Source organism: Lutjanus erythropterus, chromosome 16 (assembly GCF_056507025.1).
Source record: "Lutjanus erythropterus isolate fLutEry1 chromosome 16, fLutEry1.hap2, whole genome shotgun sequence".
Taxonomy (NCBI): Eukaryota; Metazoa; Chordata; class Actinopteri; order Lutjaniformes; family Lutjanidae; genus Lutjanus; species Lutjanus erythropterus.
In genome coordinates, this window is record NC_139332.1 from 4,833,956 (window position 1) to 4,856,425 (window position 22,470).

General features: G+C 38.3%; 1 protein-coding gene across 1 annotated transcript in view; it reads right to left on the reverse strand.

Annotated features, from left to right (window-relative positions):
• Positions 1-22,470, reverse strand: part of LOC146312656 (retinoic acid receptor beta-like) — a 117,885-nt gene that overhangs the window by 83,800 nt on the left and 11,615 nt on the right. Inside the window, exon 2 of the mRNA XM_084738376.1 lies at positions 6,576-6,724. Within this exon, the coding sequence (XP_084594502.1) occupies positions 6,576-6,724 (149 nt within the window). The remainder of the gene's footprint in view (positions 1-6,575; positions 6,725-22,470) is intronic.

Genomic DNA, 22,470 nt, shown 5'->3' on the forward strand with positions numbered 1-22,470 from the left:
TCACACCTCTGTTCAAATGATATCTCAGCTTTTTGCCCCAGCTGAATGTATTTTCTATCCTATTTTATAATTACTGACAATAATTAGGGTTATAATAGGGTCAAATATTGTTGGTGCACCAAAAAACTCCAAAGCTAAGGATGCATATGGATTTGACACCAACTTTCTTAGAGTATAAAAAGACTGTTTGGTAAGTCTGATCACAGATATGATTAACTTATCAATTAAACAATCAGCTGTTCCATCAGCATGGAAGGTGGCAACGACCACACCAATCTGGGGGGCCAATCAGCATTCTTCCATTTATATCAAAATTACTGAAAAAAAATAGATTGCCAACAACTAACTAACAACTAATTGAACATCTGAACAAGGCTACACCATCCTGCATCCCACACAATTTGGTTCCTGTGCCCACCATTTAACTGAATCTGTTGCAAATGTACTTCTAGAAAAAATCACATGTTCACTTGATAAACACACTGTTCTTGATGCTGTTTTTCTGAACTTAAAAAGGCTGTTTGATATGTAAGTATCTAAATTAACCTCCTTTAATTTCTCTGTGGATCCAGTGGATGAAGTTATACCTATCAAACAGAAAGCATTGTGTCTCTGTTAATGGCATCACAGGAGTCCCACAGGGTTTTATACTCTGACCACTTCTGTTTTTGTTATGTATTAATAATTTGCCAAATGTATGCCAAAAAGTCAACATTCAAATGTATGCAAATGATGCAGTTATCTTTTATTCCTGCAAAGAAGTCTCACAAACTCTCTGATGTATTCCTGAAGGGCGATATTAGGAGCTCGATATTAGGAGAGCTCGATATTAGGAGAGAGAAAAGTTATGACATCACCAGGTGTGTGTAGTCTTTCTTTGTTTCTGTCTTTGACTCAACAAAGCTCTCAGTGTCCAAACCCACATGTAGAAGCATGTGTTTTCCAATCACAATGAGCACAACAAAAAAAGACAGCAGCCTATGTGGAGAGAGCAGCCATGGTGCTGTACAGGACCAGAGCGCGGGTGGCAAAGTTCTGTGTCTCAGTGAATTTATTCCCAATCAGCTGCATGCACAGTATACTAAAAAAATCCAATCAGTAACCTGCATTAGACGCCGCCATGCTGCTGCCTTTTCCATGGTTTAGAGTGACATAGAAGACACACAAGATAGACATAGTGGACACAGTACATAGAGACAAAGCTGTTACGATGATGTATGTGATGATATGGCTGGAATCTGGGAGTAGAGATCAACTTAGATTGAGTGGGTGTGGGTAATGCCTGTGTGTGTGTATGCAGTATTTCCCGTGGAATGGAGTTGTAGCAGTGTAGGTGAAGCATGCACAGATAATGTCACATAATAATATGTAACATTAATGTCTGTGCAGAGAAAAAATGTTTTTTCTTCTAAACACATTATACATAGTAGAACCTTGTTGCTGAAAATGTGAAAACAGTAAGAACTATATAGAACTGGATTGTGAAGTTAGAACGTTAAACTGCTATTCACGATTTCTGTGTTCAGGATTTTTTTTTTGAAAATCTGACATGGTTGAAAAGATGTTACATTTTTTTCATTTTACAGCATAGTCATAGTGAGCTTTGATTTAGAAGGACTACAGAGTCGACGTGTTATGGTTGAAACACATCTGATAGAAATATCGTTTAATCAGTTTGTCTAAAAATATAAAGTTTACCCGTGTTTGAGCTGTATTCCTGCCTTTTTTAAACCAGGAAGTGAGACAGGGGTCTTTAGAGTATCGCTAATCCTTTTTTTTGCCTGATCTGGAACACAACTTTAAAGGTCCAACATTTTCATAAAAAACATATTTTAAAACAAAGATGATTCTAATAACACATTTTTATACCTATGTTATCCGTAGGTATTGTTAGTTTTAGATTTTGAAGGCTTTTGACACATTTTTAAATTGTTTAAATTCTTGTCTTGGGACAATGGTGTTTTCTGGCACAGGGCAAGTTTAGAAATTGAAAAGTTAAAGCAGAATGTAACATTTAATAAATTACATATATTTCATATATAAACCCTGAAAGGAAACATTTACACAAAAATTGAATTAGAGTGTTGCTATTAATAATTTTTAAAGGTTTTTTTGTTTAGGAGGATATGATTTGTCTTAATTCTCAAGAATGGGTGAGCTACAAAACACTCTCTCTCTCTCTCTCTCTCTCTCTCTCTGTGTCTCTCTCTCTATCTCTCTCTCTCCCTCTCTCTCTGTCTGTCTCTCTCTCTCTCTGTCTTTGAGTCTATTTGTGGCTCTAATTGGCACATTCACTGGGCAGTAAAGGGCTCTTCTTGCTGGCTAAAAGCCTACAGCTGTACAGCATGCTTGGTTGCATCTACCCAATAGAAGGGGCTTGCCCCTCGCACCGCAGACAACAATGCCTTCGCCATGGAGACAGAAATACAACACAGGAGGAAAAAAAACTATAATCCGCTGCTTAATCCTCTTGAGTCAGGATGTTACAAAAATCAGGGCCATTCTGCCATGAATTGAACTATTTTTACATCAGAGCGAGCGGATGGTGTGGTCTGTGTTCTCAGAAGCACTCTGACAGTGATTTCACTTAATTCACCGTCTGTGTGTGTCATTAGGGGAGAACAGTCTGCACTCAGGGTGCTCAAAGCCGCCGCCATGTGATCCACTGATGTGATGAGGGTTCTTCACTCACACTCTTATATAGGCGCTAATTAGGTAGCCATAGGTAGAACCTTTCAAAAAAGTTTCACTTGGAACCCTTTCAGAGAGTTCTACCTCGAACCAAACATAAAGGGTTATACCTAGAACCAAGGTTTCACACAAACCCCCCGTCATGGATGTTCTACAGAGAACCTTAATGATGTAGTGATTCCACCTAGAACCTTCGCTAGGGTTTCTGTCAAGAACCTTTCCACCTTCTAAGGGTGCTAACAAGAACCAGCCCAGGGGATTCTACTGAGAATCCTTTTATATTCCATGGGGTTTATCTGGAGTCCACTCATGGGTTCTGCTGAGAACCCTGTTATATTTCACAGGTTTTATCTAGAACCCATCCACAGGGTTCTACAAGAAACCTTTTGCATTCCAAGAGTTTTAGACAGAACCCACCCTGGAAGTTCTACTGAGAACTAAATCTAAAACCATAAAGGATTCTTCGGCTTGTCTGAAATTTTTGGTTGCTAGTAGAACCTTTTATAAAAGTTTCATTTAGAATCCTTTCAAAGAGTTCTACCTGGAACCTTTTAAATCTGCTAACAACAACCCACTCAGGAGGTTCTTCTAAGAACCCTATTGTATTCCAAAGGCTTTATCTAGAGCCAACCAGGGTCCCACCAATCACACTTTTATCTTATGGGGGATTTTAGTGAGAACTCTTTTAGATTGCAAGAATTTCAGCTAGAACACACCTAGGGGATTTCTACCTGGAACCCCATTTTATAGTGGTAAAAAGAACCCTTGATAAAAGAATTCTTCAAAACTTTGCTTGAAGAACTCTTTCTTCCAAAAAGGTTTATTTGGATGAAAAGGGTTTTTAATGGCACCTTTAGCCTTACAAAGACTTGATGAACCCTGTCTTCAACAAAGGGTTCTACAGAGGGAAATGGTTCTGGGTAGAACCTCAGCCCTTCAGGAACAACCTTTTTGGAACCTTTATTAAGAGTGTATGTGTCAAACTAAGCAGCTATGTACATGCTACACTGTTTAATTCCCGAGCAGCGCAGATAAATTCCCTCTTTTTTTCCCCTCTTAAATGAAGGGCAGAGCAGCGAGGTCAGAGGTCGCGGCACAGCTTTACGATGAGGCTTATATTGGCACATAAACGGCATGGGAGTCCACGGAGAACTCGGTTTGACCCAGAGCCGAGTGAGTGAGCTGATCACCACCTCCCTCTGGGCCAAAAACTCCAAAGGATTCCTGGCATACCACCGCTTCAATTACAGAGGCAGGGAGGAGAGAGGACATCACACCGCAGTCTGGCTGCATGGGAGAAAACTGCAGCTCCTGGGAAGGAATTACATCGACTGTCTGCGAGGAGTACATGTGCAGCTCTCAAGAGGGTTTTACTGTAATCCATTACTGCTCCCGCTAAGTAATGTAAAGATTTACTTTACAGCTCTCAGCTGCTTTACATTTAAAATGCTACATAATTATTTAGCTGTGCTTTTAAAGGTACAGTATAATTCCCAGCCTACTGAATATTGTTTATATATACGGTATATGTCTATGTGCATGCGGGGTGTGTGAGCGGTTGCCTAGCAACAGCTGCTGTAAGTGGAAGAAGACAGACAAGTGCTGGCAGGGCAGATGTTGGAAGGAATTTCTAAAAGTGGAACGTTTGGCAGGCTGAGACGGAGAGGAGGTACTGTCATGTTTTAAAGGAGCAGTTCACCCAAAGTACAAACAACATATTGTCGTTACCTCGACTGGTTTTTAATCCACGTTAGTTTTGGTTTTCTGCAGCTACACCTGGAGTAAATGGAATAAAATTAGTGTTGCTCTAATCATTTAAAAATCTGTGCACATGTAACCAAACATATCTGCATGGCTGATTACTTGCAGAGGATATGAGATTTTTTTTGTAAATTGAGTGAACCGCTCATTAAAGCCTTGGTCAGTGGCCCTACGCTTCAAACTATGACACTGAAGATACCACACTAGCATCTGTTTTGCATTGGTACAAGTCAGTACCAATAAATATTCAATATCCGGGTTGGCTTTCAAAATAAAGGCATGACAATTACATGTTTGGGCTTGGGCAACAAACCTACATGGTTTGGGTCAAAATAAGGAAAATTTTGCAACATAACGTAATATATGCCTATATTATGTATAGTTCATGTTCAGTTTGTTAGTTACATGAAGTCAATGTTGACTTTTATATTCACACATGATACAAACCCTGCTTTTCGGGGTTAAAAGGTTTCTCTCACCCGTCCATCCACCCCACCTCCTCTTTATACTGAGTCACCTGACTTTGATGGCACATCAAAATATCATGCTAAAGGGGGGACTCCAGAAATGACACTAGAAGGACACCTACAGCATCATACTGTAGTTTGAAGCATAAGCGCACTGACAAAGTTCACACATCTGTTCTGTTTTATTACAGACTTGTATTCATTTCGATGGTAACTCAAATCAGACTCAAATGAGAAGGTATTTATGCTATTAACTCAAAGATTTGATAACATTTCTCTGTATTACCTATGGGAAATTCAGGAGGAGTCCAAATGTTTAATTAGCATTTGGTCTGATAACTTTATACAGAGGCAATTAGAAGAAAATTCAGACACATTTCATTTATCTTCCGAGAGGATAAGAGAAAGGAATGAAATTGAAGTAGGTGATGACAAGACAAAGGTATGTTGTGTACTTTTCTTTAGTGTGCTCACATTTAATTGCAGTGTGAAACCAAAATGTGAAACCAGTGCATAACATGTGAACCATGGTTTGAACCAGAAGATGGACAACACATCTCCACTTCCTCCAACCGTAAAAAACTGAAGTCATCTTTGGCTGGGAATGTAATTTGGAGCAAGGGTCTGTGCAGTAGTGACCAGCGTGGGTTTCTCACCACACAGCCAGCCAGCTGTATTTTTATATCATCAAATAACTCATTAAAACCAAACTGATCAGAAAAGTTGAACAGTTGAACAAACATCAGTGTGATAAGAACAACCTAAAATGACAGAAACCATCTTTGGGAAAAAATCTGACATATATTTATTGGTACTTATACAATATTGGGGAGGCAGGATTTATGACCTGTACTGCAGCCAGCCACTAGGGGGCGATCAGGATGCTGTATCTTCACTTTTAGGGAGCTTCCATGTTGTCCATTTCTGTATATACAGTCTATGGTTTGAACTTTTAGATGTGAAAACTGTATCACACTTTTTTTGGAATATATCAACAACATATTTATACATTATTTGAAGCTATACACTATGATACATTTATAAGCTAACAGCGGCCAGGCAAGTGTATCCATCAGGCTCTAGTTTAGATACAGAGTGAGTGCAAAGTCCACACAGAGAGGTCCTTTAAATCCTTCTTGCTGTGAGTTTACGGTGCAAACTACTGAGCCACCATGAAACACCACATTTCAAAAGACTGGGGTACAAAGGGCCACAGAGAGGAGCGATTATACCTTTTCAATGCAACTCCTGGATCTTTCATGGTGGTAAACTTGTGCTTATACTTCAAGTCTGTTTTCAATGGCCTGGACCTGAGAAGGAGCAGTTTCTTTTGTACATTTAAAAGGAAACTTTATTAGTAAAAGTAACAAAAAAAAGCAGTCATTTCCCTCAAAGATCAGAAATTTGAATCTTGAGTCTTGATGATCAGATCAGTTTCAGAGAGAAATCCACAATTTGGTTTTAAAAAGTTTGAAGAAACCGTGACAGAAACAAAGCTTCACTCAGCCGTGACACTCTCAAAGGCTAAACGAAGCCAGTTGTGTGAAAACCACCTAAGTATTTAATAATTACTCGGAGTGAAAACAGCCTTTGTTTGAGCGTCACAGAGAAAAAACACAGCGTGTCACTCAGTCTGAGGAGGTACGGGAGTCCTACCTTGCAGCCCTCGCAAGCACTGACACCATAGTGGTATCCGGAGGACTTGTCCTGGCAGACGAAGCAGGGCTTGTAGACTCTGGGAGGGGGCGGCGGGGACGGCGGGCTGGGGACGAGCTCCTCAGAACTGGTGCTCTGCGTTTCAATGGCTGCCGGGAATGCAAACAAGAGAAGAAAAGATGAAGAGGCTTGTTTTCAAATGACTGAATGATTCATTTAGACATCTGGAACATTCACATTTCAACCAGGAAACAAGGCAGGATTTAAAACTGCCTTCACAATTTATAGGCCCAGACACTGCATGGTATTACATATATATAACCTTTATTTACCTTTTTTAAAAGCGAGACCTATCAAGGACATGGTCAAAATAGCAGCATGAAGGACATGACAAGAAAAACAACCAAATCAAATCACAACAGCAGCAGTAAGTATAAAAATACTTTTCAGAATACAGTGCATCATCAAAGCAACAATATTTAGGCAACTGGTGGTTATCACTTTCATTATTCTGCATTTAAAGATGCAGGCATCAAGTTTAAGCCTGGTCTGCAGATGATCCAGGCCCGAGGATCAAGGTAGAACAGGCTTGATTTGCAGGCCTCTGATCTGGCAGAGGGAACAAGGGACTGAAGCCATTTCTGTGACCTGAGATTATATATGAAAACTTGCCAAAACTAATCTTGGCGATGAAGATGAGTAAGTGTTGTAGGCCACGCAAAGTGAGGATTGAGCAGCCCACCTTCTGCATAAGGTACAGTGATGGGTTCTAAAGTCACATACCTCAAGGCTGAGTGATACAGGGGGTCGAGTTTGGACAAGGTGGATGTTGAGGCAGAGTTGAGTCAGAAAGAGGCCAACGACTACATGCTTTCTTGAAGCCAAAGAAAAAAACACGACCAAGAGTAAATTTACATTTCTTAGCAAAGTGGTTGATAGGATATTTAAAAGTTAAATTGTGTGCTCCCAGGTACCAAAATTTGGCACTAGTTGATTTAATGTGAATTGGTACAGGAATCCTGACGTAATCTGGTCAGTACCCTAAAAGGTAACGAGTTTGGTACCCAACCCAACCCCAAATTGTCTGTGGATTAATAAATGCGAGGTAGTTGAGCTGCTTACAAACCAGTGCAGCCTTACGTTTTCTGAAGTACACACTTTAATCATAAATGATGCCCTCCCCAATTCCCTGGATCTCTTTGTACCAATCACAACTGTTTATTTGCGATAACTGAATGAGGAGTGATACCGGCCGAGACTTGAAAAATCACACGTCACATGTTTCAGGCGCACCAGGCTCATGAAACTCTGATCAAACTGTCAAACTAGCAGGTGCTGATAAAACATGGATCAAAAGTTTGTCATAGCGTTGCTTATTTCTCACCTCAACTATCTTGAAAGCGCATCAAGCACTGGCCCCAACTTTCTCGTGTACCTCTGCGCCACAGCACACATTTCATTGGTCTGATTGGTTGCACGTCCTGTTTCATTGTCCTGATTAGTTGTACCGCCCCTTTTTTGTGATTGTTGTGGCCTAAAATGTCTGATTTCATGGCAGCTTTTCTAAACAACTGTGCTACTCGTTGCAGTGATTTTAGATGGGGTTTTTTTTTACAATGAAATTGCAGAAAAATGTGTGGGTCTTTATTTAATTTTCATTTTTTATAATTCATTAAAAAAACTTGTTCTGGTGATAAAAAAGTTGTGGAAAAGTTGCACTGATTGGACAAAATTGTAGAATTTATGGGGACTGGATGAATTTTGCGTTAGCTGTTACGATCACAACTTCCTGGAAGGATTGTTTGTAGGTCTGTCCAGTTGGCAGAGGGATTTTGGTCTGCGCCAGTTGATGACACAACTTGGAAATGAAGTTGCAGGTGCAGCTGCTCTGCAATCAGGACCTGGGTGTTACAAGCCTGGAGAGTGCAGCCGGTCAGGGTCAGTGGGCCATTCGACAGACTACAGTCTGCAGGTCTGTAGTCTGGTCCTGCAGTGGCAGGTTAGACTACTTGTGGTGGTTGAGTGATAAGTGCTTTGCCCAGCTCTCACAGTTAGTGAAGTCACTTGTTGTCTTCTGTGTTTTGTTAGCCTTGCTGGCTAGCATGGACACTCATTGTCTTTTGTTTGTGTGTGTGTGTGTGTGTGTGTTGGTGGTGGTGTTGTTTATTTTAGTAAATTAAGTTAACCCTTTTGTTTTATTTAATTTGTTAACTTAATTTTACACATAATTTGTTAATAAAGAACCTTTGTTTGCATTTTTGTGTCAGTTTTCCTTCATTCTTTTTCTCCCAGTTAAATTTATTTATTGTTACACCCCTCATCCTTTAGCTAAACTTGGGGGTCGTAACACTACTTTTACATACTTCTTTTATTTTCTTTTTATAATTCTTATAATTCTTATAATTATAACGCTTACATATATTTTCTATTCTGGAACGGGAGAACCTGTAACATCAACAATTTCCTCCTGGGGATCAATAAAGTATTTCTGATTCTGATAATTTGCATTTGTGAATTATTTTGACAGTGCCACGCTAGTTGCATAAACCGAGCCAAAGCTTTCTGGCAAAGACGTGGAAAAAGTAGTAAAAGGCCGCTGGGGTAAAAAAAGGAAGAAAAAAACAAAACATTTTTCTTTGGTGAAAAGCAGTCTCTCCAGAAAGCAGGTAGGAGACATCAGACAGTTGTTAATGGGACGTGTGCTCATGATTTGCAGACACAAAAGCACTAACTGTACTTCAAGACGGACGTAAGCAGCAATCATAGGACACTTAGCACACTGAAGTGAAAATGTAGCAGACTTTGAATGTACCAAGACCAAACCTCTGTCCACATCCACTGAACCTATCTGAATAGAAAATGGAGAGCAGTCTCTCCAGCATCTCTGCTGATTAGATTACTTTCTTCCGTACTTCATCAGAGTAAACTCAATTACTGATGGTAAGGGACAAGCTCTTATAATTACTGGACCCTCGTCCTTGCATGGAATTCCCTGGCGGTTTAATCTAATCTTCCGCTACATTCACCCTGTGTGACTTTTTTTGCGCATGTCGAATTTGCAGCTTTGCATTCGGCAACTTCAGTGGCTCGAGGGAAGACTTAACAAGTCTGCGGCACATACAGGCCCGCGCCGTACGTGAGGATAAATGTTACCTCTGTAATAAGGGATGAGGAAGTAAGACGAGCACCAAGGTTAATTAGAATGAGATGATTTATAAATCTATCGATTCTCACTCTTATCTGGCTTTGAGGAGCAGCAAGGAGAAGTCTCAGTGACTCCTTATGAAGCAGTGACAGCAGCAACTGCTTTAAAAAGTTCTGCGGAATCTTTAAGTAGACTTGCATAAAGCTGACATAATGGTGCTGCGTTAGGATTTAGAAAACTTTGCTGGTCTGAATTTCAAGTGCTATTCATCTGAGAGTAAACAACTTGAGCAGGGGGTGGGGGGGGTTGGCCATGTTACGTCTCCGTCTTTTAAACAACCGCAGTGCGACCTGCTTCCACTGATGAGGACAGACAGACAGACATTTGTTTTCATTGAAGTCAGGTCATCTCACTGCTCCAAATGCTCCAAATGGTTTCCCTCTGTCGCTGGCAGAGAGCGGTCAGAAGCAGCTTGCACATAAAGCAGATGTATGGAGAGACACCACACTGGAGGGGAGCCAGTGGACCGACACACAAAGCCATCTGATAGGGGAGGACAGGGAGCATGGACGCTGTGGCACTGTGTGCATGTCTAACTAATACATAAATATACAAGTGCAAGTACAAATTGGTCTGGAGTTTCAGTACTGATACAAAAAGTAAAACAGAATAGAAACATGTTTTTCTCAAAAAAAAATTGTCTAGATAACCAAGGCCCTCTTTAAACATGTCAACGCAAGATGCAATTTCATCCACTTTTCTGCACAGTACACTGAAGTACACACAATTTGTTCTCAAGTAAAAGAACAGATACTTGTGGCCAAAATAGAAGTACTGACTGAACTTCTTGTACTCGAAGTATAAAAGTAAAAAAAGTCGTCCTCTGAAGGACATTTCTACCATATGTTTCTGTGCAAAGTTAAGTGAACTTCAGCTTTTTTCTGCAGTTGAGTCCTCCTCTTTTGTCTCTTTCATCTTGTGACGTCTTTTACCTTGTTTTTTCTTTTTTCATTTTTACATCTTTTTCATCTTAATGTTTTTCGTCATCTTGTTGCATTGTTTTTTGTCATGTTCTGTCTTTTTCATCTCATTACATCATTTATGTCTTGTTGCGTCTTTTACGTTGTTGCATTTATTTTATCTTGCTGTCTTTTGCATCTTTTTTTGCCATGTTCCATCTTTTTTGTCTTATTATGTCTTTTTCATGTTGTTTTTCATCTTTTTTTGTACTTTACATCGTTTATGTCTTTTTTTCCCCACCATTTATTGTCTTTTTATTGATTTTACTCTATTTTTGCTATCCACTTTGCTGCTGTAATACTGAAAATTTCCCCACTGTGGGATAATAAAGGAATTTCTTATCTTCATTTTGTTCCATCTTTTTCATTTGTATATCATCACTATCCAATTTTTATTTTACATCTTTCAAGCCTTTTTCGTCTTGTTGACAGAACAAGACATCTTTTTTGTCTTCTTCTGTCTTTTTGACAAGTATAACTTTTTCGTCTTGTTACATTATTTATGTCGTGTCTTTTACATTGTTACATCTTTTGTCTTGTTCCACCTTTTTTGTCTTTTGTCTTTTTTCATTTTGTTACATGTTTCTTGTCTTGTCATGCTGTTTTCATCTTGTGTCTCATATGTGATATGCACTGATGGATACACCTGTGAACTGTCTTTTCTGTGTTACTGTTCCATCCATTTATGTTGAAATCAGTCTTGATGTTGGAAGGCAGCACACATTGATGTAAATAAATAAATAAATAAATAATTTCCCTCAAATGCATCAAAGCTAAAGTAACACACATGGTTTGAAAATGTAAGGAGTAGAAAGTACAGATGTTTGAGTAAAAGTAAATAGCACAGATACCTAAAAAAAAAACTACTGAAGTCCAGGAACAAAGTATTTATTTTTAGTTACATCCCATCTCTGGGTTTAAGAGATGGACAGTACAGTGTATCTATACTTTCATGTTACTGAACCAACAGTCCAAAATCCAAAGACATTCAATTTACAAAACTGCCAGGGACAGAAATCCTTCAAATCCTTCAACCAGAATGTGGCCAATTTTATATAACTGAATAATCAATTAATAATTTGAGGGAATATTCAAAGGAAAGCTTTTTGTAACCTGAAATATTACTTATCTAAAAATTTTAAGGAGAAATCTGTAATATATTTAATGAAATAAATGTTGTGTCATCAGATCAAGGAAACATGTTGAAATACTTGCCAAATATTTACCAAACGAGTAAGTGTGTGTTCATGAGTTGTAAGAAATCATTAATAATCTTAGAGTAGATGTTTGTCACGGTTAAATCGAGTTTGGCAGGTGGTGAGACAGGCAGCCATTTATCGACACTGACAGACAATTCACAGCTGATCAGCTTACAGCGGAGGACTTGTCTTCGCTTGTTATTGTCAATTTTACGATGTTGTACATGTCTTGCACTCCTGCAGTGTTCTTGCAGCCTGCCTGAGCTTCCTTTGAGTGTGAGGAGGAGCGATCGCTTCAACCACAGATTGTATATTAAATAGGATTACAACCTATTTAATATACAGTCTGTGGCTCCAACTCACTGTACTCATTTCTGCTTGCAATTGCGACAAACTGCTCCTTTAAGTGTAACTCAATATTGACACAACAACAGCCTCCTCTGCATGATTCACAGGTAGCACTTTATTCGTGTGCTCTCCTCCATCACTGATTTATGATAATCCTTAACTCCCAAATCTCTGGTCTCATACAGTCATTCATTGTTTGATAGGTAGCTCAGATAAAAGAAGCAGTCGTCCCTTTCTCCTCTTTCCACAGAGAAACAGTCGCATCACCGCTCGTCCTCTATCAAACATGTAATAAGTGAAACAAGGTGTTCACCTGCGATGATGATGAGGATGTACGACTACTGGAGCACAGAAACAATGTATATTAGCCTTCCCCAGGTGGTGCGGCGCACTTTAACATACATCTAGAGGAAAAATACTTTTGCTACTGATATGCCTTCGGAGCATTTGTGACGGCTGGGTAGTCCCACACTGAGGACAGGCAGCGCCGACAATTCAACCCCGCTGCCTATTTGAAACTCATGGCTGCGTCTGGGAGGCAGTGTGACCACCTGCAGACAGATGGGACGCATAAACGTAGATTCATTACACCCCTCAGAGTGTGTGTGTGTGTGTGTGTGTGGGAGAGAGAGAGAGGAGGCGGAAGGAGGGGGTGGTCAATGGGTACCTGTACGGTGGTGTATGGGCCCTATCAGGTGCAGGGGAGCCTTTTTCCATTTTCTGCGTGATTAAACTTTGAGTCGACTTCCCTGCATGTTAACATACACAGAAAGCTCCATTAGAGGAATAAAGGCTGGCGACAGACAAGTGCGCACCGCGGCGCACCGACAGTCTGGCTTAAGAGCAGGCAGAGAAGAATCTGTGGCTGCAGAGGCTGCTGAACCCTTAGCCTCTGGCTGAACCTGCCGCTGGGGTCAAACAGGAAAGCATACGCTCCCTGCTGGAGGCTGTGGGCAGAATGAGGGGAAAGACTAGAGAAAACAGCCAGAGGTGAGAAGTAACTAAGTACAAATACTTGAGTTAAGTTTCCAGGGCTGTACTTCACTTGAGAATTTATTTTTCCGGCAACTTTTTACTTTTGCTCCCTATATTTGAACAAAAATATGTGCTCTTTCTCCTTAAATTTGCAAAGCAGGCTTGCTACTTTAGTTTTAATGTATTTGAGGGAAATTATTGATTATTTTTATTTCATGTTATTGTGTGCAATTTCAACCTAAATGGATTGGACAGTAACACATAGAAGAGATTATTGATTGGTGTATCTATCAGTGTATATCATGCAGACGTAACAAGATGTAAAACATGATGAAAACGATGAAAACACGTAACAAGATGAAAACAACAAAGAGGTAACAAGACAAAGTTACATAGGAGAAAAGAAAAAAAATCTACTTAACAAGAAGTAATAAGACTAAAACGACATAAAAGGTGAACAATTTGCAGACAACGAAGACATAACAAGACAAAAACAATATAAAAAGACGTGACAAGAATAAAATGACGTAAAAGATGTAACAAGACCCAAACAACAAGACTTAAACAACGTATAAAGATGTAACAAGACTAAAACGATGCAAAAGATGTGACAAGATGCAAACAACTAAGGCATAACAAGAAAAAGACAACGTAAGAAGTACCAAGACAACAACAATATAATAGGTTAACAATTAGCAAACAGTGAAGACATAACAAGACTAAAACAGTGTAAGAAGACAAAACAACATTAACATAATGTGAGAGATGTAACAAGATCCAAACAATGAAGACATAGCAAGAAAAAAAACATTGTGCGAGGATGTAACAAGACTAAAACGATGTAAAAGATGTAACAAGATGCAAACAACATAAAACACGTAACAAGACAGAACAGACAAGAGAGGGAGATTCAGCTGTGCAGTAAATGTGAGGTTCAGTTAGTTTTGCACAGAGACAGACAGTAGAAATGTCCTTCACAGAGATACTTTCTACTGTTACACTTTTACCAGAGTCCTTGTTTAGACAAGTATCTGTACTTCTACTTGAGTACAGAATGTGTGTACTTTTGCCACCTCTGAAAAGAGCTCCTCTGATTGGCCCGTCTGCCTGGACTGAGCCTCCTGACACCAGAAGGATACAGATGAACACAGACTTTCATGAAGTGTCAGCCCGTCAGTGTGAGGGATGAGCTCAGAAATAACCCCAGCTAAGGAAACTTTGCGTCAACTGATGAACTTTTCTCTGAAACTACAATTTGTTTTGACTGATCACATTAAGACACAATTTCATCATCTCATCATGTCTTGATCAGATGAGGACACTGGTGTGACTTCATCAAGTCGGTCGTGTCAATTACTGACATTCACTACAGGCTCAATATTTAATAAGAGAGACAATGTAACTTTTGAATGATGAAATCACACAATGAACCTTTTACAACACCACAATCTCACTCCAACAGGCTGCAAAAATACTTTGTACTTAACTCTGTTAGGTTTGGATCACAGTTTGAGTTAAATTTAGGATGTTAATTCACATACATTACTTAAGTTATGCATGGCATGTCATTTAAAAAGAAGTCAATATTGATTATTGGTTTTATACAGAACATGATCCCTGGTTTCCTGAGTCAAAGTCCTGTGTTCGCTTAATCCGTCCATCCACCCCACCTCCTCAATAAGTGGACTGTGTTGCTCTTTATATTCAGAGGTGGCAAAAGTCCACACGTTCTTTACACTTCAGTTTCTCTACTTCAATAAAAGTGAAAAGTACGGGCTCTGAATTACACAAAGTACAAAAGTAAAAACTTGCCATCTGAAAGATATTTATAAGGTTCATCAGTAGGTTTCTGTGCAAAGTTAACTGAACCAAACCTTTTCTCCATGTTCAAGTGTCCTTTTCTCTTTGTTACATTTGTTTGTCTTCTTCCAACTGTTTCATCTTGTTACCTCAGTTTCTGTTTTGTTACGTCTTTTATACTTTTGCCTTGTTATGTCTTTTTTCATCTTATTACTTTCAACTTTTACGTTGTTTTCATCTTGTTACGTCTTCGAGGTTGTTTATTCTTGTTACTATTTTGTCTTTTTATGTGTTTAAATCAGTTTTTGTCTTGTTATTTCTTGTTTGTCTTGTTACATCTTTTACACTGATATTGTGTTATTATATCTTGTCCTCTTTTTATGTTTCGTCTTTTTTTTTGTTACGTCTTTTTTTGTCTTGTTATATCTTTTTGTTTTTGTTATGTCTTTTAAGTATTTTGTGTCATGTTATGTCATTTTTGTCTTGTTACGTCTTTTACATTGTTTTTGTCTTTGTTACATCTTTCATGAGGTTTTTGTCTTATGTCTTTTATGTTGTTTGTTGTTATGTCTTTTTTGTTCTGTCTTCTACATTGTTTTTGTCTTGTTATGTCCTTTTTATTTTGTTATGTCTTTTGTATTGTTTTCATCTTGTTAAATTGTTTTGGTCTTGTACCAACTTTTACGCTGTTTTCGTCTTAAGTATTTTTCATATTGTTATGTCTTTTTTGTCTTTTATGTATGTAAAATCTGAAGAACGTTAACACTGCCATCCTTAAAGGTATCTTCATCAGTTACTGAGGGCCGCTGTCTAATGTTGTCGGTCCAATTATCCATCTGTCACTGTTATCAGGCAACAGAAGGTAACCCCAGAGCTGTGAGATCCTGCGAGAGTGAACATTTTAACTGAAAACATTAAAAAAAGCTCTTGGGAGAGTTGCGCAAATTTTGGGTTCATAGATGCGATGTGCACCATTATACGGCATCTTTACAGCTTAACCGTTTCTTATTTTTAAAAAAACATACTTGTGCACTTGATGGGTCTGACCACTCTTTATTCTCTACCATTCTTTACATTTATTTGTTCAGTTTTTTGTTTTTTTTTATCCTATTCTTAGCTTCATGTCTGTTACTGAAAACCCAGAGTGTAATTCTTCCACTGTGTGTACACATAGACAACAAAGCCCATTTTAATTCTGATGTCAAAATGTTTCATATATATAATCAGCAATTAAGTTAATGAGTACCATGTTATTATTACTAATAGTAATGATAGCCACTTGACACCCAACAAAAGAGAATACTAGCAAATACACAGAATGGACTTTTGTTTGCACTCAAATGAAATTATAACACAAATAGTGTGATAATAATTTCTCTACAAATTATAATTTATTTGTGCAAACAAAATGTGCCATTGCACCAAATGTAATGCCACAGAAAATGGTCATTACCAGTAAATTGTCTTTGGGCTGTTGGCAGCAGCCCCCAAAAGACACACAGTTGGCTCCACAGACAGCCTGAAAAACCCGAACACTGACGCTGGTTCAGCCCAAACCGCTTTACTCGTAGGTAACCTGCAGAGCTGCAGCGTCATCCATCCGCTCCGTGCCCTCTACGTCCTTACATCCAGCTCCTCCAGTCTGAAAACCAGTGACATGTAAAACTCTGCCCACATGGTCCACATGACCAACAGATGGCAAAGAACCTGAAGCAAAGTCTGTCGCTGCACACAGGCAATTTAACACAATGATGCCGCATTGGAAATGAGGACAAAGCTGCTTTTCTGCTGCACGTAATGGAAGGAAAGGGTGCACTTCAGTTCTTAATTTTAATTGAAATAAAAATCAATTGAAAGCAGAGGCATAAATCAGTGATTGAATCAAAGCTGACAAATTACAACACATCCCCAGAAACAGGAGAAAAAGAGCAAAAAGAAGGAGGGGGGAGGAGAAAGGGAGGCATTTCCTGAAGCTCCTCGGGGTATTTGTGTGTTTGGTTTGTGTTACGGAGAAAGCTGTGGTGATTTGGGTGTGGAGCGGTGGGCATAGCCTGGGAGGATTAGAGGAATATTACTCCCCGTCCCCTCTCCTCCTCCTCCTCCTCCTCCTCCTGCACTCAGCTGACGCTCCGTCCAGTCTGGAAGTGTTTTTCCTCCAGGTTTTCTCTGCAGGAGCGCAAAGCGCATAGCTCACATACAGCAGGCCCAGTCAGAGGAAATGGTCAAAGTTCACCCAAAGTACACCAAATTAGAAGCAGCTTTGTGCCGCTCTCCGATGCGTTTTATGGAGAGGGATATTTAGAAGAGCTTTAAACACTCAAGGAAAAGAAAATAACAATGAGGAGCGCTCATTTGACTTCATGTCTGCTGGGGAAATGGAAGAGGAGAGGTGAGGATCTGCTTTTCATCAGGGCTTCAGAAAAAACTCCCAACTCTGACTTTGTTCCTAGATTTTACTGTACAGGTAACACTTTATACTAACCATCATTAATAAATGGTAAATTGATAGTTCATTCAACTTTAGTTATGAATTATTTCACTGTTAACAAACATTAAAATGATCATTTATTACATTAATAAAGATTAGTAATGCTATAATTTGATATTTTATCATTAGTTTGTGTAATATAAAATAATTTCTTTTGTCAATTATATCATTGTATCATCATTGTGTTTGAATTGCAAAAAAAAGTGAAACTTTCACTTTCATGCATATGGTGTTGTATTCTTTATATTTTGACAGGTTTCCTTAAATTAGATTTTAAAAAAATAGCAATACATCACCGTGCAATCACAATGTATTGCAATATCTTGAATTGTAACCTCTGTATCATGATTGTATTGTGACATTCTTGCTAATACGCAGCCTTTAGCTGATAAGAGATGATCGCAATTCTGATTAAATAAGAAAAATAAGTTTATTGTTGCACATGTTTTTACATTTTACATATTATATGAAAGGTATAATAAGCAGGATTTGTCAGTTGCTGTGTAAAAACACACCAGAGAGAGAGCTGATTGTTGAGTCTCATTTCCAGGACATTTTAGGTTGGTAAAACATTCCAGGCAACAAAATAATGAGATGCAGGCATCGCCACACAGCTCTAATGAGTCATGAGTGAGGATTTAGGAGGATCATTTGTCTGGGCCTTTTTTTTTTTTGAGGGGGGGGCTGCATAGTTTGCCTTAAAGTATTTGTCAATGATTGACAAATTATTTGTGAGTCTTTAAAAAACTATTGCCCAACAAACTGTCTACATACTGGTGATTATTTGGACGGCTATTGTAAAGTTGCTACTTCTGATTGCAATACCTTATTTATGTATGTTACTTATGTTACATTACTTATGTAACCAACACATCCTCATACCTACTGACCTAATAGGTCGACTGCCAATTACGTGACAAACAACATATACCGCTGAAGAGTGCAGTGACAGGCTTTTCTTACTTTAACTACGTTACATAAATCACATGACATAACTGACAATTTAACGAAACACTTGTTCAAGTTGGGGGTGGGTCTAGGCAAAAAATCTACTTGGTTAAGTTTAGAAAAAGGTTATGGTTTTGGTTAAAATTAGTGCATTACGAACGTCACGTAATGTAAGTGACGCAGACGTACTCAACAAAACTTTAGATAATAAACTAATAACTCAATAATTTTAAAGTCCTTTGCTTGTTCCACTATATCCTTCATATGCTGACTTCCTCGCTCTTTGTACTTATCTTGTCATACTTACTACGTCCACTAGAGGCCACTGATTCACAATAAACAGAAATGTGAGTCGGAATAAGCTGCTTGAACATTTGACCTAAATGATGGATTTTCTGATAAGGGCAGACTGCAAGTAATGTACTTATTTTAATCAATGTAAAACCAACTTGCATAACTAAATACTAACTTATTTTAATCCATAGCATTAAACCTAAGGTCACTAACCAAGCTGATATATTAGATGAGCTGGAAGTAAAAACATGTTTTTATCAATAAACATCATGCAACTGAGGTTTATAATACTTTGTCAATGGTTTTAAATGGTATCTAGTGCATCTATAAGCATTTAAGTGTTTATAAACCAATAAAACATACTTTATTTTTGTTATTACTTATTATTAATATTATCTGAATGTGTTTTGACAGTAAAATAACTATTTAATAAAGTTTAATTAACTATCAATTTAGCATTTAAGGATGCTGGTTATTATTAAGTGTTACCACTGTGGGTACAGACAGGCTCTTATTAGGTAACTAGTGTTTGGGTTTGGGGATTCCCAGGCAGTCATGTGACCAAACCCTCCCCCAGCCTCTCTTTTTGACCCCCTCCGTGCCCTGGCAGCGACCCCGGGGTGACAGCAGCGCCGGGGTCAGACTGCACGTTGACGGGAAGCAGCAGCGCCGAACACAACAGGTGCACGCCACTTCAAAGCTTTCATAAAAAGCGAGCTGCCCAGAAAGTAAGAGCGCCATGAAAGCAGACGCAGAGGGAGAAAGCTCCAGGAAGGAGAGAAATAAGGTGGCTGAAATGCGAGAGGTTTTTTTTTTTTAATCCGCAGGAATTCCTGGCTTTAGAAGCAGAGCGGCGGGATGATTTTATTCTCCCTCTGCCAGCACTCGTAGATGTAACTGGACTCTGCGGCGGCTCTGTTAGAAAACAGTCAAAAGAACCAAAGCTGGGAGCTCTGGGATGGGCGTGGCAAAAATCCAATTCAACAATGAAAAGGTTTCAGATGAGGGACAGCAGGAAAATAAAAAAAATACTTGGAAAACTGTTTATTTTCACCTACACAGATGTAGAGAATATTTTTATGGAGTGGCTGAAGACAATTTGTAAATATTTTTATTTAAATATGAATGCAGAAATCTGCCTCATACACTGTAAAAAAAATAGTTAAAACAACTCAAAATTTCAGGGTAATGTACTGCAGTAGATTTCTGAACCCAACTTGAAATCTTAAGTTTTGAAATAATAAATTTCTGACCTATAATCTTTAATTGAGATAATTTATTTTTACTCTTAAGATGAACTTGAATCTTTGAGTTTTAGAAACTCAACGTTTATATGTTTTATAAACCACTAATTAAGCAACTGAAGTTTTATAATCAAAAGTTGCAACTTCGTAATGGCCATACAATTACTGTTAATAAATGAACTATACTGTATTTATTAACCATTCATAAAGTCTTAGAAACATCAGTTACAACTTTATAATGGTCATTATTTTGATTCACTTTCACTTCAATAAATTTACTCAATAATTATTTAAGTTTTAATTTTAATTTCAATTGGGTCTGTTCAATTTGGTCCCAGTTCATATATAGAAGAAAAGTAAATGATCCCAACAAAAGTTAAACTGATAAAACTTTTTTGCTCAAAAAGATGTTGCACCTGTTTCATTTTTACAGTGTACAATAGTTTTTAAAGGACGTTTGGCCACTACTCTGCCTGGTGTAAAGCCTAAAGAAGATGTGGGGACGACATTTAGCAGGTTTTCTCAGTGTTTTTTGGCAGCTGAGGACCAGACTCCTCCCTGACCTTCATCATACAGTGAACCTCATCAACTGATTGTAATTTTCAGTTTATCTGTCTTACAAAGGGTAAAAATCTTAAACTGAAGAGTGTGAGTTCTGGTGTTCTTTGCACAGGTCCAGAGGTATAAGAATGAAGTTGATAACATGATAAAAATCATCATTATCTGTGTCTGTTGTTAAAAAAAACTTAAAGGTAGAATATGCAGGATTTGTCAGTTGCTGTTTATAAACGCACAATAAAATAGTTGCATTCACTGGGTGTCAGATACGGATGTTTTGGGTTGTAAAGCATCCCGAGAAGCGAAATATGAGAAAATAAGGAAACACAGGCAAGAGGCAGGTTCTCTGCAGATCCAGACAGTAGAACACAATTCTAGTGGGTCACAAATGAAGATTGCAAGAGATTATTTTAATGATTTCAGGAAAATCCTGCATACTATGCCTTCAAGATAGTAGTTACCGTTAAAATATGTTAAAGGAACAGTTCACCCTAAAATCAAAATCACATAGTTTTCCTCTTGCCTATAGTTCTACTTGATAAGATAAGATAAGATAAGATAAGATAAGATAAGCTTTATTGATCCCAAACCTGGGAAATTCGCTATTACTTATCCCTGTTTACTCATCCATATTTCTATCTGCAGTAGAACCTAACATAAATACTTTAGAATCTACATGAACTACTTTCTCTGCTTGAAAGAAAGTAGTCCTAACAGGAAACTGAAACTGGGTCATGATTTATGGAAACATAGGCTAATTTTAATCTTTTATTTGGTGATTTGAGCAACACAGGACCCGCAGTCGATCTCCAAAACTCTGCAACTCACAAAAGCACAATAGCACTACAGGCCAGGGAAAAAAGTGTATTTTTTTTATTTTGGGGCGAACTGCCCCTTTAAAGCTTCAATACTCATAAATGACTGGGGACTTCTAAACTAACTAAATCCATTTAAACCACTAGTACTGTTACTTCCACTTGCTTTATGTCTCTGTTAATGGTATCTTCAACCGATGTATCAGTTAGTCTTTTTAGGGTCTTTGGTGATTCGTAGGTTATAAATGTTACTGTAAAAATACAGACAACATGTTAGTGAGCATATATTTTAAATACTACTTGCTTAGTGTCTGGGCCATACTTGCAAACCTCGAGACCTTAAAACCAGGGAAGACTGAGTTTCAAAGATTTTGTTTCTTGCATTCTGGTGATTTTTAAAGAATGAAAATAAAAAAAGTTATAGATAGACTGCAACATAGTTTTATTGTTACATAATTAAACTTTTAATTCTCAGGATAGAATGCAGAATGATTTGCCCTCTGGTGTGAACTCGCTGTGGCATAAACTATTAGTCATCAGTTTTCTTTCATTATTTTTTTTTTTTTTTGCCCCTGTCTCTAAAAGAAAATTGACTTTGACAAAATGCCCCCTTCTTTTAAAACTTTCCTGAAGACACACAAATTCTTTCCAGGAAGTCTGGTTTGGTGCAGCTGTATTGTAGTCTGGGTGGAGTCACAGGGCTTATACGCACCGAACGGTGTCAGAAACAGGTTGTAATCATGAAAAGGTTGAAGTAAAAGTGAGAAAATGTGACATAAATGGGAAGAAATACAGGAGAATTGTGGTCCTGGGAGGACAAAGACAAACAGGTCTCTCCCAGGGAAATCAAGAGGATTGGCAAGTACAGTCTGAACCCCTATTCTCAAACTCTCACAGTCTTATATGATTGTATTTTTACTGTGAACTGCACTAAAATTGAATTAAATTTGGTATCAAACAAAAATGATAAAAGTCATTCTTCAACGGCAGTCTATAATATAAAGAGTGCAACCCAGGCCAGAAAGGTTTTGTTGTGGCCTAAACTGACCTGTCCTTGTGACT